We start from the raw sequence: 22,018 nt of genomic DNA on the forward strand, positions 1-22,018 counted from the left end.
AACCCTTATACGGCTCCTATATAAAACTGCTGAGCAGTTGGTGATACTATGTAGGCTCAGCACTGTGTAAGTGAAGCTATGGATTATATAGCTGTATTGGCAGTACATAGAGATTATGGAAAAGCTGGAAGAGCTTAAGGAGTTAATTGAGCTAGCAAAATAATATAGTCTGACTAGGAGACTTTCTTACACGATACAGAATTGGTTAAAGAGTATGCAATCAGAAATCTGCTCAAGCAACTATTGTCAGAGATGTCCCAGGTAGATTAGAGTAACAAAGATGAAAGTGTATTTCAGTCTGGATCAGGATTTTTCAACATTTTAGACATATGAAAAGTAGCCTGATTTTTTTCCTTTTAAATAAAATAGCAACAACCTTCTATTAATTTTAATTGACTGTTTAGCACTGTTGAAAAGCAGCTGATGTACTTGGCATTTAATGTCAACTATCTTTAAATTTTGTTATCGAAGTGGCTGAATTTTCAAGCAAGTTAAAGTTTTGAAACAGTAACCGTGCTGGTGTTCTAAGTAGCTCTTGCTTCCTGCTTGCCTTGTTTATTTATGCGTCAACGCTAAACGACCTGTGGTTATTTTCTAAGTCATCATCAGATTTTCCAAGTCATTTGCTGAGTAAACCCATCTTTTCTTCATCTGTTTGGTCTTTATTTATTGAAAGGATGGGAGATGTCATGGTTCTCTCTGGTGGAGAAGTTGCTGCTTTTTCGAGAGATTCCTCCAGCTCATGCCTGAGTTCATCTTCAGAATCTTCAAAATTTCTGTAAAGCAAACCAAGATAGTTATATTAATTAAATATATCTTTGTTACAAGCCTTTATCCTTTCAGGGTCTTTGAGGTTTTTGTAAAACGCTTTATAAAGAATTTACAAGTGACACACGGAATATGAGCTGTTTCTTCTTATTCCATGAGATTGTTTACCTGTATTTATAAGGTAAGAGAACAGGAGTTGCAAAGCCACGTCAATACTTCTGCCTAACATTTTTAATGACAGCGCTAGCATGTGACAAATTACAGAATTAAATGAGCAGACTCTGTAAAACAAGTTTTCTTCATTTATGAATTTAAAAGAACAGAAGAAAAGCTTTAGGCAGTGCAACCTGTCAGTTCATTAAAACTGTTCAGTTGTATCAATTTTTCTTCTGATGTGTGCGACTTACGTGTCTTCATCATCTGATCTTGGCTCAAGTCTGCCTTCATCAACAGCAAAGTATGCTTCTGAATCATCTTCCTTGTTTTCTTTTGGAAGCAACATAGTAAATCTTCCTTCTGGAAAGGAAGAGAAATGTTCCTTTATTTGTATATTAGCTAACTAGACAAGTGTATGTAAAGTAATAGCAAATAAATAAATGCTTGAATTATTTTTTTTTTATGAGTGTGTGTGTGTTCAAATTACAATTATACAAATAACATGCTTCTGTTGTTCTTGATCACACGTTTTAGACAGTGGTTTGTAGCTTCTGCTCAGTGGAACCTAGTGTGTTTGTAGATCATAACCAAAGGAGTATAAAAGGTAAGTAAGAAAGGCAATCTGACGTTAGCAGGTTTAAGTTCCCAGTACAAGGGTCTGCATTTTCGGTGGAAAACATAGGGGAGTACTGTTTGGGACTGAAAATTACTGCTTAGATGTAGCTATGGTTCCCTAAGAACGCTCGCTTTCAAAGACTGAAAGGCAACCCGAACCTGAAGGTGGGAGAACAATGCTAAGAGTTGCTGGTTTAGTATAAAGACTAAATTTTGCATGTGACCCAAGAGAAATCTGCCAGTTTGGGTAACGCTGTACTCCACAATGTCAGTCTGAGTAGCAGGGCAGAACTGGGTATTGGGAGTGCCATGTTTTAATAAATGTAACTGATGAAAACAACAGCCGTTAGAACACCTGTGTGACTTATTCTTGCTTTAGCCCTATGAACTGCTGACAGTGAAAAGTGGTTTGAATTTAATTTCCCTTGGTTTCATGTATAAACAGTAAAGCTAGTCTTAGGAGAAGAATTTAGCTGGTACGTGTAGCTGGTTTAGCCTTCAGGAAAAAGTTGGTCACATTTAGCCCAGGAAAGTTGGTCCACATTCAAGGAGCACCTCCTCCAAGCTCAGCAGAGGTGCATCCCGACGAAGAACAAGTCGGGCAAAAAGGCCAGGAGGCCTGCGTGGATGAGCAAGGAGCTCCTGGACCAACTGAAAATGAAGAGGTTAGCCTATAGAGGGTGGAAGCGGAGACAGATAGTCTGGGAGGAATACAGAGAAACTGTACGAGTGACCAGGGATCAAGTGAGGAAGGCTAAGGCCCTGAAGGAATTGAATTTGGCAAGGGATATAAAAAGCAATAAGAAATGCTTCTATAGGTATGTAGGGGACAAAAGGAAGTCCAAGGAGAATGTAGGCCCCCTCCAGAAGGATACTGGTGCTCTGGTTACCCGGGACATAGAGAAGGCTGAGGTACTCAATGAATTTTTTGCCTCAGTCTTCACCGATAAAACCTCTTGTCTTACCACCCAAGCTGTGGAAAGAACTAGCAGGGACTGTGAGGATGAACCACCGCCCACTGTACTTGAAGAGCAGGTTCGGGAACATCTGAGGAACTTGAAGGTGCACAAGTCCATGGGACCTGATGAGATCCATCCGCGGGTCCTGAAGGAACTGGCGGATGAAGTTGCCAAGCCACTGGCCATTGTATTTGAGAAGTCGTGGCAGTCTGGCGAGGTCCCCGATGACTGGAAGAGAGGGAACATAACCCCCATTTTTAAAAAGGGGAACAAGGAGGACCCGGGCAACTACAGGCCGGTCAGCCTCACCTCTGTGCCTGGCAAGGTCATGGAGCAGATTCTCCTGGGAACCATGCTAAGGCACATGGAGAGCAAGGAGGTGGTGGGTGACAGCCAACATGGCTTCACCAAAGGCAGATCGTGCCTGACCAACTTGGTGGCCTTTTATGATGGGGTGACAGCATCAGTGGACAAGGGTCGACCAACGGATGTCATCTACCTGGACTTGTGCAAAGCTTTTGACACTGTCCCGCACGACATTCTTCTCTCTAAACTAGAGAGGCATGGGTTTGATGGATGGACCACTCGGTGGATAAGGAATTGGCTCAATGGCCGCACTCAGAGAGTAGTGGTCAACGGCTCGATGTCCAAGTGGAGACCGGTCACGAGTGGCGTCCCTCAGGGGTCTGTGTTGGGCCCGGCCCTCTTCAACATCTTTGTCGGTGACGTGGACAGTGGCATGGAGTGCACCCTCAGCAAGTTCGCCGATGACACCAAGCTGTGTGGTGCTGTCGACACGCTGGAAGGGAGGGATGCCATCCAGAGGGACCTCGACAGGCTGGAGAGGTGGGCCCGTACCAACCTCATGAAGTTTAACCAGGCCAAGTGCAAGGTCCTACATCTGGGTCGTGGCAATCCCAGGCACAAATACAGACTGGGCGGAGAATGGATCGAGAGCAGCCCTGAGGAGAAGGACTTGGGAGTACTGGTGGACGAGAAGCTCAATATGAGCCGGCAATGTGCTCTTGCGGCCCAGAAGGCCAACCGCATCCTGGGCTGTATCATGAGGAGCGTGGCCAGCAGGTCGAGGGAGGTGATTCTCCCCCTCTACTGTGCCCTCGTGAGACCTCACTTGGAGTATTGCGTCCAGTTCTGGAGTCCCCAACATAAGAAGGACATGGACCAGTTGGAGAGGGTCCAGAGGAGGGCCACGAAGATGATAAGAGGGCTGGAGCACCTTTCCTATGAGGACAGGCTGAAAGAGTTGGGGCTGTTCAGCCTGGAGAAGAGGAGGCTCCGGGGTGACCTTATAGCGGTCTTCCAGTACCTCAAGGGGGCCTACAAGAAAGATGGGGAGAGGCTGTTCAGGAGGGCCTGTTGTGATAGGACAAGGGGTAATGGTTTTAAAATAGAGGGAGGTAGATTCAGGTTGGATATTAGGAAAAAATTTTTTACCATGAGAGTTGTAGAACACTGGAACAGGTTGCCCAGAGAGGTGGTGGATGCTCCATCCCTGGAGACGTTCAAGGCCCGTTGGATGAGGCCCTGAGCAACCTGATCTAGTTGGAGATATCCCTGTTTGTTGCAGGGGGGTTGAACTAGATGGCCTTTGAAGGTCCCTTCCAGCCCTAACGATTCTATGATTCTATGATTCTATGATGGGGCAGTTTTAAAAGAGCTTGTTACGCTATGAGAAAACGTGTATGTGAGGCCTAATTAGCAGGAGCGTGCTGACTGCACAGTTGTGAATGAAAGATATTTCTCACGATCTATAAATCGTTGACACTTGGCATGTGGAGTTTAGCTGGCTCAAAAGTCCTCTCATCTAATGAGATGTCCAGTAGATTGGCAATTGTGCATAAAACCACAATGTCCGCTTACATTTGCAGCATCTTGCTGTGGAAAATACTCCCATCTTTTTAGCATCTTTCTGGGGAAAATACTCCGTCTTTATAGCTAACAACACTGATGCAAAGCAAATGTCATTTTTAAAGTAGTCTGTCACTTGAGGAAAACGTGCTGCGGTGTAAGTGAGTTTGAATCTATTTCAGTGTCAGCTGTATCAGCATGGACCACGTTGTAAAGGAAGTCACCACTGCAGTTCAAGTCACCACGTACTACAAGTTACAGCTGTTCTACAGAAATACATATATTTGTATAAAGGCTTTTTACAGGGTTCTTCCACCTCAACAGTTGCAGGGACTTGATCCAGGTTTGTGGTACCTGCCAACTTGCTGGTAGTAGTAGCTTACCTCCATCTACCCAAGCAAATGAAAGAATTACACATGAAAGTACCAGTCAGTAAGTAGGGCTTGCCCTTTTCCTTGCTGTTGAAAGCAGCATTGTCTTGAAAGAGGCCTTTCACTGCTGCAGGACAGAGCAGTGGCTGCTAGGACAGGTTTTCCATGTTTTTTTAGTTTGCCAGCAGCTTCAAAATGTTGGTTCTCATCACAGACCCACTGCCAAAGGTAAAAGAAATAATACACTAAAGAAAAACGTGTAGAATTTACAGTAACAAACATCACACCTGTTTCTTCTTCAAGACGGATGAAGGAGTCATCAGACAGCTCTGCTTTTGCTAAGATATTCAGGAGTGTCCCTGGTGGTGTTTGTTTCCACTGCTTCCTGTTTTCTGGGATGTCTTCAGGCAGAACAGCTTGGTCAGCTGAAGGACAGGAAAGTTTTCAGGTCACGAACTGGCACTGTCTTTTGTCAGATTCAGACTTTCTAGTCTCGATGCTGATTTCTTTGTTTTGTGTAATACTGGAACGTGTTTGGCTTTTTCTCAATTTTTAGTAAGTATTTGGCTTTCTCAATTTTTAGTAAGTATTTGGTCTGATTGGTACCACAGATAAAAATATAGTTTGGGCTATTTGTCACAAAAAGTTTCTAACACCAGTTTTAATAAAGTAAAAGCTCAAGTAACTGCTTATTAGGCCTGGAATAGACAAGTGCAGCTGCATTGAGCAGCCCTTGGTCTCCAACATGTTGGCTTCCTGGGGCTGAAAAAGCTTCCCAGAAGTTCTTATTTCTTTTGTGCCCTATGCTCTTTCATCTAAGGCAGAATGAACAAGAAGTGGCATATTAAAAATACTTGTCTTCACTGTCCATGCAAACTCTTTCAGGTTGTTTCTGTGTATCTAGGGTGTTGGGAGCATGCTGGAATGATGGAGAGCCCCTCATCTGCGGCAACCGGTCACGGGAGACACCTGGCTGCCTGGGAATATATGCACTGGTTCTGTAAAAACCATAGCAATTGGCTGCTTCTGAAAAGGAGCATCACCACAGGCACAACTGTGACCGGATGCACTTGTGACTGCGTAGCAACACTAGTGCGTGGAGTGGGAAACCAGAACTCCACCGCACTCTGGGATGGTGTTGGCAACTGCCTCAGTTCTCGCGTTTTGTCAACTCAGGGCCTAAGAAAGTGTTGATTAGCTGCAGACTGTTAGCACTTGTTACCCAGGCCACAGGGTGATTCATAAAATGCAGCCCTCTTAATAAGTATGAGCAGGACAACACGACTGCAGTATTAGGCAGAGGGGAAAATGATGACTGCATTCTATGGTTTAACACATACAATAACCTCAGTTATTATGAAGTCCCAAAATTAAAAGCCTGCCATATCATGTGAGCCTTCTGGTATGGCATTGTTTTGGCAAAGGTCTGTAAGTAGTCCAGCTGAATTTTAGCAGCTCCCTACTTTCACTCACCAAAACCCAAAACTTTCTTACCAAGTTCATTTTCAGCCATAGTAGGACATACAGAAGTGACATCAGCATCAGCTAAAAAATTCAGTAGTGTTTGAGGGGCTCCAGCTTGCCAATGTTTTCTCTTTTCTTTGGTATCACCAATATCATTAGACTCTAAGGGGAAGGAAAGAGATAGCAAAGTTATTTCCTTTTTTTTAAAGTAGACTTCAGTGTGATTATAATATTATATGATGTCATAAAGAGAGAAGTCATTTGCTATAGCCTGGAGTTACTGAATTTACCTAACTCCAAGTAATTTTCAGGATTACTACTCAGCATTGCATTCCCCCAAGAAATACCTGTTTGGTATCCAGATAGTTCTTCCAAAGCTCTGTCCATATGATCTTCATAAACTTCCACCAATTTCTCCTTAAGATTCTCACCATCCGCAAAAGTTAAAGTCTCATTGAGTTTATCTAGTACCTGAAAAAACAACAGGTTACTCTGGAAAGAGAAAACAAGTATGAGAAGATAACTAATGACGTCTCATTTTACGTGTTTGCCAGCCATTCTCATGTAGGCACAGGCAAACTGTGTAAGAAAAAGTGAAGCATCAGAACTCAAAAGTCACATGGTGATTCGTGTATCACAGGGCTGCATGGGGCTCTGCATAAATGCAAAACAACAGAATGACAAAAATAGTCCTTTAATTCAGAATATATATACTAGAAAGAAATTGTATTTTCGATGTTGCTGTTACAAATATTGTAAGCATTTTAATATACTAATAAAAATCTTCATAGTTAGATATTACATGTTGAAATCATATAACGTTGTCTGTAGTCTCACTTCCACTTTTTCTAATTAACAGCTGGTTCATCACAATATTATTCTTGCTTTGTGATACAAAACCAGTTAAAAGAAACAGAAATGTACTAAAACAATTTTAAAATGAAATTTGTTATTTGCAACTAACTCGATTTTGAGATGAGTTCTTCTCCTTAGTCCAATTTGCAAAATTTAAATATCTGCACCCCTTCGTCTTTTACCACATGAAAGAATGACCCAGATATCATCCAATTTTCTTCTAAGTAATTATCCTCTTGAAGAAATTCAGATATATGCAATATGTCAACAAACCTTCAGTAGGAAGCTTCATTATAACAAAGGTAGAGGAAACAATTATCATGGAGCTACTGTCGTGCTTTCAGATTACTAATGTAAATGCTTTGAATATAACGACAATGTACCTCTGCTTCTTGAACGCTGTCTTCCTCAGGAACACATACATCTAAATTAATTTCAAACTTTACTCCTCCCTAAAGAAAATTAACACGCTTCATTAATTTATTTTATTAAATAAAGACATTTAATTAAATGTACACAGTTTATATGGAACGACAAAAATTATTCTTCTATTGCAAATAACTTTTATATAACAATATTTTTCTTTTATATAACAAGAGCAAATTTGAACAACTTGGACAAAAATAGAGTTCTCTAAATATAGCTTATGGCTATTTTCAAATGATTGTATCCATTTTTGATTTTAAGGAAAGGTGTCTGATAATAATTTAATTCAAATCCTTGCAATACACAGAGTTGGTTCTTACAGCTCCTGCTCAATCAGTATTAAAATTTGAATACTGTACTGCTTCCATGCAATATTTCACAAAAGACCTTTAGTCCACAAAGGATCTTTTCTGATCTTATGGTCAGAAACCTTCCTGATATCTTATATGCATTTCCACTTAATTCCAATCCCCTTCTACAATTTAAAAAACACTATAGAGAATAATGTTTTATAACAAAATGTTAAGAAATTAGCAGCCTGACTTCACTTCACTTCACCTTTTAGTAAATCTGAGTTTTCATACACTACTAATGCAGTTTGATACAAAGACGAGTAGATAGGGATTGATTACTATCTGGGAATATCTTAAGAGAGTCTCCCTCAAATGATCAGAAAAGCTCTTACTATACATTTATTTTCTTAGTGATTCTATCTTCTCATATAAACTTTTAACAAACAGTAGACCAGCATTCTTAATTGACTCTCAAATAGCTTGAGTTCCAGAGCTATCATGATAATGCAGTAATTTAAAATGTACAGATGTAAGAAGAAAACGGAAAAAAATACAACAATAAGGATGGATACCTTTGTGTTATATTTTTTTTCTAAGATTTTTTGGTCTTGCCTATCCTGGAGCCTGACTTGTTTAAAGTCTTCTTCCATGTCCTGGAAAAAGAAAAAAAAAATCAACTTTAAAATACACTCTTTGGAACTGGAATATGTGTATACCCTGTAAAACAAGACTTGTTTAAATGGTAAATGTAGTCACTGACTTCCTTGTATATATATCTGTAAGAATATTCCATTTGTTTCCTTATTTAGACTAATACTAAAAGACATAATTGTGGCTTATCTGGCAAAAAGAGTAATAGGAAACCTTGCATAAAGTGTAAACCTCTGATTTTTCTAAAACCTATGTTTGGAGGATACAGTACTGTATCAAGAAATAAACAATACATCTTCTATTTTTTATAATCATATGCAGGATGACGCAGGCTAATTTCATTCTGGAAAACTTTGGAAGTGAGGAAAATCAAGATTATAATGGAAATCTATGCCTGCAGAAAGCATAGCCATGTTTCATAGTATCCTGTTTTCTGGTAACACCTACAAATTATTTACCGCTTTTCATATTCCTATGTCCTATGTTAGAACCTGTCAGATAAAAGCAAAGTAAATAATTGTATGCAGCTCCTTCAGTGATCTACTGCAATTAGAGCACATCCTCAACCTCAGGTGAAACCACAACTATTCGCAGATTTTACTTTTTAAAAATATCTATGCAGTTTCTTCAGTAGATGAAGTGCCCACAAACTAAGGTGGTATCAAGCAGGTGCAAAATCTAGTCTTTCATTATCATCATTTCCCATTAAATCACTGGGAATATAATTTCTGACCTATCGTGGCTCTGGCTGCCTATAATCTACTTTATTCCATTTATTGATGTGTGAATACATTTTAGTAAAAGCCAGGTCCAGGATCCATGAAAATCACTGAAGAGAATCCGACTAATATTAGCAGTTTTGGCTCAAGTTCCAGCTGATGGTGTAGCAATGTCTATCACTGGTTTATGGGGAAGTCTGCCCCTTGGTACTTTACAGTGCAGGAAGTCCTACACCACATGAGGCAAATCCTAACTGAAGAATCCTAGTAGTGAGATCAGGGCTGTCTTCCCTTCAAAACAGACTGAGAATGTGCACACTGGGATTAATTTTCATAAATTGAGGCTTTCATTCATTTCACGCAAGGAAAAGTGGACTTGTTGCCACAGAACTCCGTGTGATCTGGAAACCTCATCTGATGTTCACAATGCCTTTATGGCAAAGTAAAAATGGAACAATTCTGAAACTCCATTGCAGGAGCTGCTTTGGAAGGAGTCTTGCAGCTAGAAAGCTTTGGCTCTGCCTCTTCCTCTCACTTCTGATTTTTTGTTTAAGTAAGGAGTCTACATAAAACTGGATTCTCACTTCCCTCACGATGCTACTCTGGGCTCTCATGAATTGCTGGATCTTTTGCACAGATTTCTCGTGAATATTTGCACTGTTAGCAGCTTCTTCTTTACTTTGCTCAGAAAGCAAGGAAAAAAAAAAACATACTGCAAAAAGAAATTAAGTAAAAGTATATCCTGATATTTACAGATGAAAAAGAATTACCAAGTCAGGACTCAGGAAAGAAACCTTCCAGGCTATTGTCCTAGTTTTAGCTGGGACAGAGGGGTTTGGTTTTTTTTAACAGCTAGAAAAGCTCCATGTTTTGGTTTTACTCAGAGGCTCACTCTGAGAAGAACACTGATAACAAGCTGCCAAGGACTTTTCAGTGTGCCGGAGTGCAGAAGCGCGGCGGGATAAGGGGGGAGCATAGATGGGACAAGGGGGACACGATTCCCCTTGTGATTTGTGTGGAACTTAAGACTGAGGCCCAAACTGGCCAATTAGTATTCCATATCATGCAGCGTCATGCCCAGTATAAAAGCGAGGGTCAGATGGGAAGAAGGGCTTTTGCGCTTTGGCTTTTGCGCTTTTGCCGCTTTTGCTCTTTTGCGCTTGCTGTGGTTTTTTTTTCGCTCTATTGCTTTTCTTTTTTTTCCTTTCTTCTCTCTCTCTCCCAGTACTCCCACTCTCGGAGTACTATCTCTCCCTCTCTGCCCCCCTCTATTTCGGGGCCTCGCGTTCGTCCGGGATTTGCAGTTTTCGGGACGAGACGGGCTTCGCATACGAGGGGGTGGTGAGCACCTACATGGTATTAAATCATCTGTATTAAATCACTCTTATCTCAACCCACGGGTTTCCCGTTTATCCTTTAATTCTCTCCCTCATTCCTGGGGGTGGGGGAGGGGTAGTGACCGGCTGTGTGTGTGGGGGGTGGTTCGACCTAACCCACGACAGTCTTAATTGGCGCCCAACGTGGGGCTCGAAGGGGTTGAGATAACGATGTGGCTGGCCGGAATGCTGTTTGTTATGCTTGCGTACATGTTACCGGACATTCATAATTTATTGTCTTATCTACCCTATATGATGTTAGGTGGAATGTTTATGCGGTTTTCTGGCTCTGGGTGTTGGACTAGCATGAAAAGTGTGTTATCGGTAATTAAGGGTTTTGCTATACTGTACAGTATAACTCTGATAAGATCATCGGTGCTGGGACCAGCTCAGTCTTTGTATTCAGCGGTGCAGAGGGGGATAGTGATGTGGAACTCGTTTATTAATTTTGAGCATCACCTGGCGGATATCATCGCCAATTATACCGGTGACTTTTCATTCACAAAAGCTTACGTTGATTTTGATAATGCCGAACATCATTGGAATAATTTAACCGGTTTGATTGTCCTGCAAGGTCTCCTGAATATATGTTTAATTATCTATATATTCAAAATCAATCGGCCATTTAGGGGTGTATATCAATTTATTTCTCGGGTTATTGTGCTTGCCATCTCAACTCCCATGACAAGCACTATAGCTACTCAGACTACAACGGTATCAGTTGCCCCCGTAAGGAAAAGAAAATGTATACAAAAGTTAGACGATGAAGAAGAGGAATCAGGGCCATCACAACAACCAAATGAGGAAGAGCAACCAGGGCCTTCAGAGCAACCAGACAAAGAAGAGCAACCAGGGCCATCACAACGATTGGAGGAAGAGCAACCGAGGAAATGTGTGCGAAAGTCAGAACGCAGAGGAGAGGATGATGATGATGAAGAGCGACCAGGGCCATCACGAGAAATGAAGTGGGAGCGTTCTGTTTCGCCCCAGAGGAAATCTCAATGGAGGAGGAGTGACATCATAGATGAGAGAATAACCACCAGATCTCTAAAAATGAGCGAGCTGCGAGATATTCGAAAAGATTATGGCCGTCTTAAAGGTGAGCCCATTGTCTCTTGGTTGCTCAGATGCTGGGACATGGGAGCCAATAGTCTGGAGTTAGATGGTAGTGAAGCTAGGCAGCTGGGAGCCCTTGCCATGGATGGAGGCATTGATAAAGCAATTGGAAGGCAGACACAAGTCTGCAGCCTCTGGAGACGACTCCTGGCAGCCATAAAGGAAAGGTACCCCTACAAGGACGAGGTGCCATGTAATGTAAGCAGGTGGACCAACATAGAAAAAGCTATTCAGTATCTGAGAGAACTGGCTGTGCGAGAGTTGATTTATCTTGACTCGAGAAGCGGACCAAGACTCGAAGATCCAGATGACGTCCGGTGCACACGACCAATGTGGCAGAAGATTATACGGAGTGCGCCAGCAGCATATTCCACCTCATTGGCAATAATGGACTTCGGGGACGATGAAGCACCACTATCCGTAGGTAATCTGGTCACCTACCTCCGACGATATGATGATAACACTTCTATACGAACCTGTGTTGTGGCTGTGGAAAAGCTGTCTGAAGAGGTCCGAGAATTAAGAGAAAAAGTAGATTTCCCACCACCCGAACGTTCTAGAATTTCAGCTGTCAGAACCAGGCGTTACCCTCCTCGAGAGAGACAAGAGAGACGGTACAGATCACGGGGTGAGCTGTGGTTCTACCTCCGTGATCATGGAGAAGACATGAGAAGGTGGGATGGAAAACCCACCTCCGCTTTAGAGGCCAGAGTACGCCAGTTGGGAGGAAGAACCAACAGGAATAGAACTTTCTCCAATTCCTCCAGGACAGCGGTTGCCCCAGTCTACAGTGAGCAGTCCACTAGTCAAAATGGGAGGGCTGATCCTCCTAGCCACCCTGACTCCAATCCTGCTGACTCCTCTGATGAATATGATAACAGGCATTAGAGGGGCCCTGCCTCCAGCCAGGTGGAGGAGAGGGATAATCGAGTTTACTGGACTGTGTGGATTCGGTGGCCTGGCACATCATGCCCCAGAAAGTATAAGGCTTTAGTGGATACTGGTGCCCAATGCACCTTGATACCGTCGAACTTTAGAGGGACAGAATCCATCTGTATTTCTGGAGTGACAGGGGGGTCTCAACAACTGACTGTGTTAGAGGCTGAAGTGAGTCTAACTGGAGAGCGGTGGCAAAAACACCCTATTGTAACTGGCCCAGAAGCACCGTGCATCCTTGGCATAGATTATCTTAAGAGAGGGTATTTCAAAGACCCAAAAGGGTATCGGTGGGCTTTTGGCATAGCTGCAGTAGAGACAGAAGAAGGCAGGCAGTTGTCTACTTTGCCTGGTCTTTCAACGGACCCTTCTGCTGTGGGGTTACTGAGGGTCGAAGAACAACAGGTGCCAATTGCTAATACAACAGTGCACCGACGGCAATATCGTACCAACCGAGACTCTCTAATTCCTATCCATAAGTTGATTCGTCAACTGGAGAGTCAAGGAGTCATCACAAAGACCCGCTCACCTTTTAACAGCCCTATATGGCCTGTACGTAAGTCCAATGGCGAGTGGAGGCTGACGGTAGACTATCGTGGCTTGAATGAAGTTACACCACCGTTGAGTGCTGCCGTGCCAGATATGCTGGAACTTCAGTATGAACTGGAGTCAAAGGCAGCCAGGTGGTACGCTACAATTGATATCGCTAATGCGTTTTTCTCAATTCCTTTGGCACCGGAATGCAGGCCACAGTTTGCTTTCACTTGGAGGGGCATCCAGTATACCTGGAATCGACTGCCCCAGGGGTGGAAACACAGCCCCACTATTTGCCATGGACTGATCCAGACCACACTGGAACAGGGTGATGCCCCAGAACATTTGCAATACATTGATGACATCATTGTATGGGGCAACACAGCAGAAGAAGTTTTTGAGAAAGGTGAAAAGATAATCCAAATCCTTCTGAAAGCAGGCTTTGCCATAAAACAGAGTAAAGTCAAGGGACCTGCCCAGGAGATTCAGTTTTTGGGAATAAAATGGCAAGATGGGCGTCGTCAGATTCCGATGGACGTGATCAATAAAATAACAGCTATGTCCCCACCAACCAACAAAAAGGAAGCACAAGCTTTCTTAGGCATTGTGGGTTTCTGGCGAATGCATATTCCCGACTACAGCCAGATTGTAAAACCCCTCTACCAAATAACCCGAAAGAAGAATAATTTTGAATGGGGCCCAGAGCAAAAACAAGCCTTTGAACAAATTAAACAAGAAATAGTCCATGCAGTAGCCCTGGGACCAGTCCGGACAGGACAAGATGTCAGAAACGTGCTCTACACTGCAGCCGGGGAGAATGGTCCCACCTGGAGTCTCTGGCAAAAAGCCCCAGGGGAGACGCGAGGTCGACCTCTTGGGTTTTGGAGTCGAGGATACAAAGGATCCGAAGCCAACTATACTCCAACTGAAAAAGAGATACTAGCAGCATATGAAGGAGTCCGAGCTGCTTCTGAAGTGATTGGTACGGAAGCACAGTTGCTCCTGGCACCCCGATTGCCAGTGCTCGGCTGGATGTTCAAAGGGAGCGTCCCATCTACACACCACGCAACTGATGCCACATGGAGCAAGTGGATCGCACTGATCACACAAAGAGCTCGGATAGGAAACCTCAATCGCCCAGGAATTTTGGAAGTGATCACTAACTGGGCTGAAGGTAAAGACTTTGGGATGTCACCAGAGGAGGAGGAGGTGACACGTGCTGAGGAGGCTCCACCTTATAATGAACTATCAGACAATGAGAAGAAATATGCTCTGTTTACGGACGGATCCTGTCGCCTTGTAGGAAAACATCGAAAATGGAAAGCTGCTGTATGGAGTCCTACTCGACGGGTCGCAGAAGCTACCGAAGGAGAAGGCGAATCAAGCCAGTTCGCAGAGGTGAAAGCCATCCAACTGGCTTTAGACATCGCGGAACAAGAAAAGTGGCCAATGCTCTATCTCTATACCGACTCTTGGATGGTAGCGAATGCCCTGTGGGGATGGCTACGGCAATGGAAGCAGAGCAGCTGGCAACGCAGAGGTAAACCCATCTGGGCTGCCCCGTTGTGGAAAGACATTGCTGCTCGAGTAGAGAAGCTGATTGTGAAAGTACGACATGTAGATGCCCATGTACCCAAGAGTCGGGCCACAGAAGAACATGAAAACAATCAACAGGTGGATCAGGCCGCCAAGATTAAAGTGGCTCAAGTGGATCTGGACTGGCAACATAAAGGTGAAAAATTTCTAGCTCGTTGGGCCCATGATGCCTCAGGCCACCAAGGAAGGGACGCCACATACAAATGGGCTCGCGATCGAGGGGTGGACCTAACTATGGACACTATTGCAGAGGTGATCCATGAATGTGAAACGTGTGCTGCAATCAAGCAAGCCAAGCGGTTAAAACCTCTTTGGTATGGAGGGCGTTGGTTGAAATATCAATATGGAGAGGCTTGGCAAATTGATTATATCACACTTCCACAAACTCGCAGTGGCAAGCGTTACGTGCTTACAATGGTGGAAGCGACCACTGGATGGCTGGAAACCTATGCTGTGCCCCATGCCACCGCCCGGAACACGATCTTGGGCCTTGAAAAGCAAGTCTTGTGGCGACATGGCACCCCAGAAAGAATTGAGTCGGACAACGGGACTCATTTCCGTAACAATCTTATAGACACCTGGGCCAAAGAGCATGGCATCGAGTGGGTATATCACATCCCCTATCATGCACCAGCTTCTGGGAAGATTGAACGATATAATGGATTGCTAAAAACCACACTGAAAGCAATGGGTGGTGGAACCTTTAAACATTGGGATACGCATTTAGCAAAAGCCACCTGGTTAGTCAACACTAGAGGCTCTGCAAATCGAGCTGGTCCTGCGCAATCAGAACTTCTACGTACTGTAGAAGGAGATAAAGTCCCTGTAGTACACATGAGAAATATACTCGGGAAGACAGTTTGGGTTATTCCTGCCTCGGGTAAAGGTAAACCCATTCGTGGGATTGCTTTTGCTCAGGGACCTGGGTGCACTTGGTGGGTGATGCAAAAGGACGGGGAAGTCCAATGTGTACCTCAAGGGGATTTGATGTTGGGTGAAAATAGATGATAAAATGAATTGAATTGTGTGCACATTGTACTAATGTCATTATATTAAGAATCATCCAGGTTAATGAAGAATGATCTTCGTCAGAATCAGAACCGATTCCAAACACCCAGCAACTTCCTTGAGATCAACATCTTCAACCTGCAGACAGCGGCTGGATACACCAACTACGAGCTCCAGGCGCCACACGCAACAAAGACTACATGTCATCCGTTCTACCGACTGAGCGAATTCCACGTCATCTTTCCTGCCCTGAGAGACTACTACAACAGATGAAGACACATTTAGGAGGGATGACCCATGGCTAAGGGAATAGTATATATGTAAGGTTTGAGCATGACGTGCATGGTATGGAATAAGGGGTGGATACTGTCCTAGTTTTAGCTGGGACAGAGGGGTTTGGTTTTTTTTAACAGCTAGAAAAGCTCCATGTTTTGGTTTTACTCAGAGGCTCACTCTGAGAAGAACACTGATAACAAGCTGCCAAGGACTTTTCAGTGTGCCGGAGTGCAGAAGCACGGCGGGATAAGGGGGGAGCATAGATGGGACAAGGGGGACACGATTCCCCTTGTGATTTGTGTGGAACTTAAGACTGAGGCCCAAACTGGCCAATTAGTATTCCATATCATGCAGCGTCATGCCCAGTATAAAAGCGAGGGTCAGATGGGAAGAAGGGCTTTTGCGCTTTGGCTTTTGCGCTTTTGCCGCTTTTGCTCTTTTGCACTTGCTGTGGGTTTTTTTTCGCTCTATTGCTTTTCTTTTTTTTCCTTTCTTCTCTCTCTCTCCCAGTACTCCCACTCTCGGAGTACTATCTCTCCCTCTCTGCCCCTCTCTATTTCGGGGCCTCGCATTCGTCCGGGATTTGCAGTTTTCGGGACGAGACGGGCTTCGCATACGAGGGGGTGGTGAGCACCTACATTGTATTAAATCATCTGTATTAAATCACTCTTATCTCAACCCACGGGTTTCCCGTTTATCCTTTAATTCTCTCCCTCATTCCTGGGGGTGGGGGAGGGGTAGTGACCGGCTGTGTGTGGGGGGGGTGGTTCAACCTAACCCACGACAGCTATTCACGAAGGGAACCTAAGGAGGCTTTCACATACAGTGCGAGCTGTATTAGGTAAGACTTAAGCTTTACCATTTTTCAGATTTTTCACAGCGAGCAAACCAAAGACCATGAGGGAATTGCATAAAAAGTTCTGTTTAGGCTAGGAGATTGTATTGATACCTGAAGTGATTCTTCTTTTGTTCCAGCTGTATCCTTGGTTTCAGACTGGTCCTCAGCCTTCCCTTGCCTCAAAAGATAGGTTTTATCTTGTATTTTTTGATTCTCCTAGGGAACATTTTTAGAAAAAGTTCATTTCAATTTCTAATCAAGTGTACTAGCTTAAAAAGGAAAAAGGAAATATGGCTGTGTGTATGTTTAGGCTTTGTTACCTGGAGTACTCCTGCTCTAAATCTAAATTCTTTCATATCACTGTGGTACTCTTCCCGAATTTTCTGCAATTGTTTCAGGTACTCCTATTAAAGGTAAGGTAGAATACATATGTATTAGAAATACATACAAAAATAACACTAGCTAAACAAAATATTCTATGGATATAAAACTGTGTATATTTGAGAAAAAGGGATCATTATGGATATAAAACTGTGTATATTTGAGAAAAGGGGATCAGTGTCCTTTACTGCCAATTTTAAAGATTGCTTGATACTTCCTATTAGAGAACATTTTGGAGTTACAACTCTTCTGGACTTTAAACTTTTTGAAGTTTTCCAGACTATTTCCAGACTTGCTTTTCTGTAGTATTATATATTAAACAGCTAATTCCAAGAATAACTTAAGAACTGTCTAAGTAATGACTCTAAGGTTGCAATCCAAAAATACAGGACTGGAAATTAGGAGGACAAAAAATTACGTAGTATTTATTGTATTGCAGCCTGCTCCCCAAAACAAAACAAAACAAAACCTGGTAATCTTTTCTTGGAGAAGCTTCAACATTCCTATGCTTTGAAGTAAAAACTTCAAACTTGACCAAAAGACAATTTTTGTGGTAAGGACATTTCTGTTATTGTTTATATGAGAATCTATCTCAATTTGCCCATGTTACAAATGGACAAATCTGTAAAACTTGACTTTTTGGCATATTTAGTACAGACTTTGTAGAACTAAACAGCAACGGTCTCTGAAGAATGTGTATATGATGAATATATTCTTTTTCCAAAGTCTCACCATTACGTAGAAGTTAATATATTTATATTTATTCTGGCATTTTTTAATAAATCAAAGATAGAAAGATTAAATGTATTTACATGTGTTCATGTAAGAAAGAAGTATCAGTTTGTTTTCTCTGTCACCCAAAAGCAAAACTAGAAAAATATATTGTTTCCGTGTAAAATAATCTCCAAAGGTTATACCAGGGAAGTAGTATTCATCACATACTATTATGTCACATTTTAAATGTCACAGTATGACATATGAACAACAAATATACATACATTAATAACGCATGTATGACTATTTTCTCTGATTTGTAAATATGAGGATCTACCGTCCTCCAACACTAGTTTGTTCTCCTCTAATTAGTTTGTTCCTCTAAATTAGTTTGTAACTCCTCTATCTCAGAAGTGAAATCAAAATCAAGGCCATGGTTCATGAAATGATTATGGACACCAGCTTTTGTGCAAGTCTTCACCAGTTTAGGTAAGATGGAGCCAGATGAAAACAGCTTGTATTTTTCTAGCGGTCAGATGGAAAAGATCAATTCTTATGTAAAGAATACTATTGTCAAGGAGTGTAAGAAGACATCTTTGAGCAGCTAAGGAAGATATTTCATTTACCTGTTCTTTCATTTCCTTCTTTCTAAACATGCCTTGCTGATGGTTTTCGAGATGTTCTTCCTTTATTTTCTGCCGCTGTATTTGGTCATGATATGGGTCAGCAGAGGATGGTCGCAGTCCCTGTGGATGTACAAAGAAATCCCAGAGCAAAAGAATTTTCATTTAGAATCCTTTCCTTCAGAGCTCACTCAAATTCACTCTCCCTATTCCACTGAAGAGTGCAGTGTATATTTTTGGAGCAAAAAGTTATAGAATCTTACATTGCTACAGTTTTGTGTTAGAAAATAAAACCTCAAGATAAGCATTGTGGAGCATATCAGCAAATTTGCTAGAGCAAAACTTTCTACCTGTCAGTGTTACAGTCTGCTATTAGAAAGACATCAGATCATCTTTTGGATTTTCATTCAATTTCTTTCACAGATTTCATTCTATGATGCCTTATTTACTTACCAGCTGTTTTTCCACTTTAATCTTGTACTGTTCGGCTTCAAAACGTCTTTGAAGATATTCTGCGGGCCTGAGAGAAGAAAGTAATGTTCATTTTATTTCACAGACTCTGCTCTCTTCTGCCCAAATAATTCTTTATAGGTTCTATGACATGTGACAAACAGAGCTCTCTTTGTACTACACAAACATATAAATACAGATAAAGTATTTATAAATATGGAACAACAGTAAAATAACAAAAAGAAAACATATCCACTTCAGGCATTCCCCTTCCTACTACTTCGGTTTCATTAACCTTCTGAAGAGCGCAGCAAAGACCTTCTCCACCTTTTATTTGATAAACGGTATGTGAAAGTGTTAATGAAAATAAAGTTGAAAACAACTCAAAATGAGTTGAAAAATTTCCTGATCCTCAAAATGAGCGAAAATTGTCAGAATGGAGGTTGTATATTCAACAACTTTTCTATTTCCTTTCTCCTCTATGCCTAATTCTATCAGCCTAACTTTGTATTTTGTAGTTTTGTCGTTTCTAAACATTTATCTCTCTTTTTGGTATAAAATAACCAGCAGTCACTTTTAAGCTCCCTGATTTCTATTTATGTCTTTTCCTACCTTCAGAATCCACTTGTGTCCAGGGAGCCAAACTGAGTCGACTCTGTCCTTAAATAAGGCACTATAAACTCGGCTCAGACGAGATGTTCTAAACCTGATGATCCTTAACTGAAACATTCTAAACACTGTCGTCATTGAATGAAAGTTAATGATTCGGTCAACCTTAAAGGAAGGACCTGAAAATAGGCCGTATTAAAAATTCCTGGCCTTCCTTCCTCAAGGTTTTCAAAGCTCATCCACACCTAAAATGGCCAATCATGGAATGGACAAGAAATCTCCAAAGTAATACAGAGGTTGCTCTACTTTGTAAGAAAAAGGCTTTGAAGTAAACAAACTGCTGGAGAAAGAGTCTTTATATCCAAAACCAAAATATAAGCTCTGAAGAAAAAAAAAACAACCACATTTTAAAGGCCTGGCTCTCACTCTGTTCCCTCAATTGGAGAACTGCTTTTGGTCTTTATATTTTTCTTATCCTGGTGGGAAGGAAAGAGTGTTTATCCTTGATATAATCAGTAAGTCTACAAAAAGCCTGTGTTTTACTTCTCACCCAATAAATGTTGAGATTCGGGAGACATTTTGACAATGAAATGTCAAACATCAGGACAATACATTCAGAAGGAACTTCTGGATAGACAGAAACAGGAGTTATGTTGTTGTGCAATGGACTTACATAAAAAAAAAAATCAAAGATCAAGCAGAGAATGAATTATACTGAATGAGCCATGTCCAGTGTTACCTAATCAGGAAGGCTAATAACTCAAAACATGCACGACAGTTCACTACTAATAAAAAAAGCAAGAAAAGTTTACCAGTTGGGTGGTGGGGGTGGCGGTGCAACTTGCCCTTTCACTTTATAGTATTCCTCAACTCTTTGGCTGATATGAGAAAGGTCATAATGTGCATTAGCTTTCCTCTGCAAGTTGTCAAGTTTGTCATAGTAATGACCATAACGGCCATGTACTCTAATACTTTCTGGCCTTTCTTCCATGTTAAATCTGGAGCTCTGTGGCTGAAAACACAATAAAGGATGTTAATTTACTTGTTCTCGTTTGTATCAGTACAAGTTTGAATCAACTTCCTGTCCTCCTCCCTAGCCTGAGTTGCATGGTAATATAGGCTGTCTACAGTATAGTTTAAGTTTTCCAAATCCTTTCACATATACCTCAGAAACTTCCTGACTTCCCAGGATGCATGTAACCTTATCATTGTCTTTTCCTTCTCCCCTTTTCCCACCAGCTTCTGTCATTAAGTAGCAGCCCATACTGTTGTGCAAGTCAAGTAGCATGGGGCTTTTTACTCTGTAGTGTCGTTGCCCTAGAGTGTCTTCATTGTTCTGAAGCCTAAAGCACTGAATTAATTCCAGGAGAATCTTATTTTGGCATGTGAGAGCAAGGGGAATCTGGGATGCAGTTTTGGGCAGTATATGCATTGACTGCTGCTTTCAGGGGAGCACTGTGCTACCTCACGTCACCATCTCTTCGATTATGTGCCTGTAGAGCTTGCCTTTAATTTCTCAAAGTCCTTACTGTGATGAATCATCCCTGTATTTCTACTTTGTGACAAGATTGTCTTTTCCATTTCTTGTAGAACAATGGAGAGAAGGTGATCGTCTAGCTGCCACTGCATGATATAAAAGAAGTGTGGTAAGACATTCACAAACTTTTCCACAGTGGGACACTGAAAACCACCATACAAGAAAAACAGTGAATTTGGCTTAGTTTGTTACATAAATTAAAAAGCATCTTAGTATCCCTTTCTTAGATGGTAAATACATTAACTGTTCTTTCCTGTTTTTCTTCTTAGTAACACTGAAAATAGGCTCATCTACCTATGGTGTAATCCAGATTACAGTAGAATATAAATTCCTATCTATACAAGAAGAAAATTTTCCACTGCCAATACTGTTCCCAAGGAAGAGGTAACCTCAGAATCTGTTTATCTTGTCCCTCACTGAAATAAGTTTTACAGTATGGTACCCAGATGCATGGCAATTCCAAGCAATATGGAGAGCAAATCAGGCCATCTAAATAAATGTAAGAGGATTGAGAACTGTGACCAGTGAAGCAGATGCCCCAGTGACATAGGCCATGGAAGCGGCTGAGGTACTGAGTGCCTTCTTCACCAGCAAGACCAGCCTTCAGGAAATCCAGCCCCTGCGACTAGGGAGAAAGTCTGCAGCAAAGAAGATGTACCCTCAGTGGAAAAAAATCAGGTCAGAAAATAGATAAGTAAACTGGACAAATATAAATCCATGGGTCCTGATGGGATGCACTCATGAATACTGCAGGAGCTGGCAGACGTCATTGCAAAGCCATTCTTTATTATCTTTGAATGATCATGACAGTGATTGAGAGAAGTGCCTGAGTACTGGAGGAAAGTAAATGTCACTCATATCTTCAAAAAAAGCAGGAA

General features: G+C 41.9%; 1 protein-coding gene across 1 annotated transcript in view; it reads right to left on the reverse strand.

Annotated features, from left to right (window-relative positions):
- Positions 1-441: 441 nt before the first annotated feature.
- The window catches only part of NEK5 (NIMA related kinase 5), a 37,072-nt gene continuing 15,495 nt past the window's right edge, over positions 442-22,018 (reverse strand). The window contains 12 exon segments of the mRNA XM_086612448.1: positions 442-776; positions 1,176-1,281; positions 5,026-5,163; positions 6,233-6,364; positions 6,550-6,673; positions 7,441-7,509; positions 8,349-8,429; positions 16,938-17,042; positions 17,147-17,230; positions 18,548-18,667; positions 18,998-19,064; positions 20,416-20,615. Coding sequence (XP_086468574.1) covers positions 560-776; positions 1,176-1,281; positions 5,026-5,163; positions 6,233-6,364; positions 6,550-6,673; positions 7,441-7,509; positions 8,349-8,429; positions 16,938-17,042; positions 17,147-17,230; positions 18,548-18,667; positions 18,998-19,064; positions 20,416-20,615 — 1,443 coding nt within the window. The 3' untranslated portion in view covers positions 442-559.

This window comes from Tauraco erythrolophus, chromosome 1 (assembly GCF_009769465.1).
Source record: "Tauraco erythrolophus isolate bTauEry1 chromosome 1, bTauEry1.pri, whole genome shotgun sequence".
NCBI lineage: Eukaryota > Metazoa > Chordata > Aves > Musophagiformes > Musophagidae > Tauraco > Tauraco erythrolophus.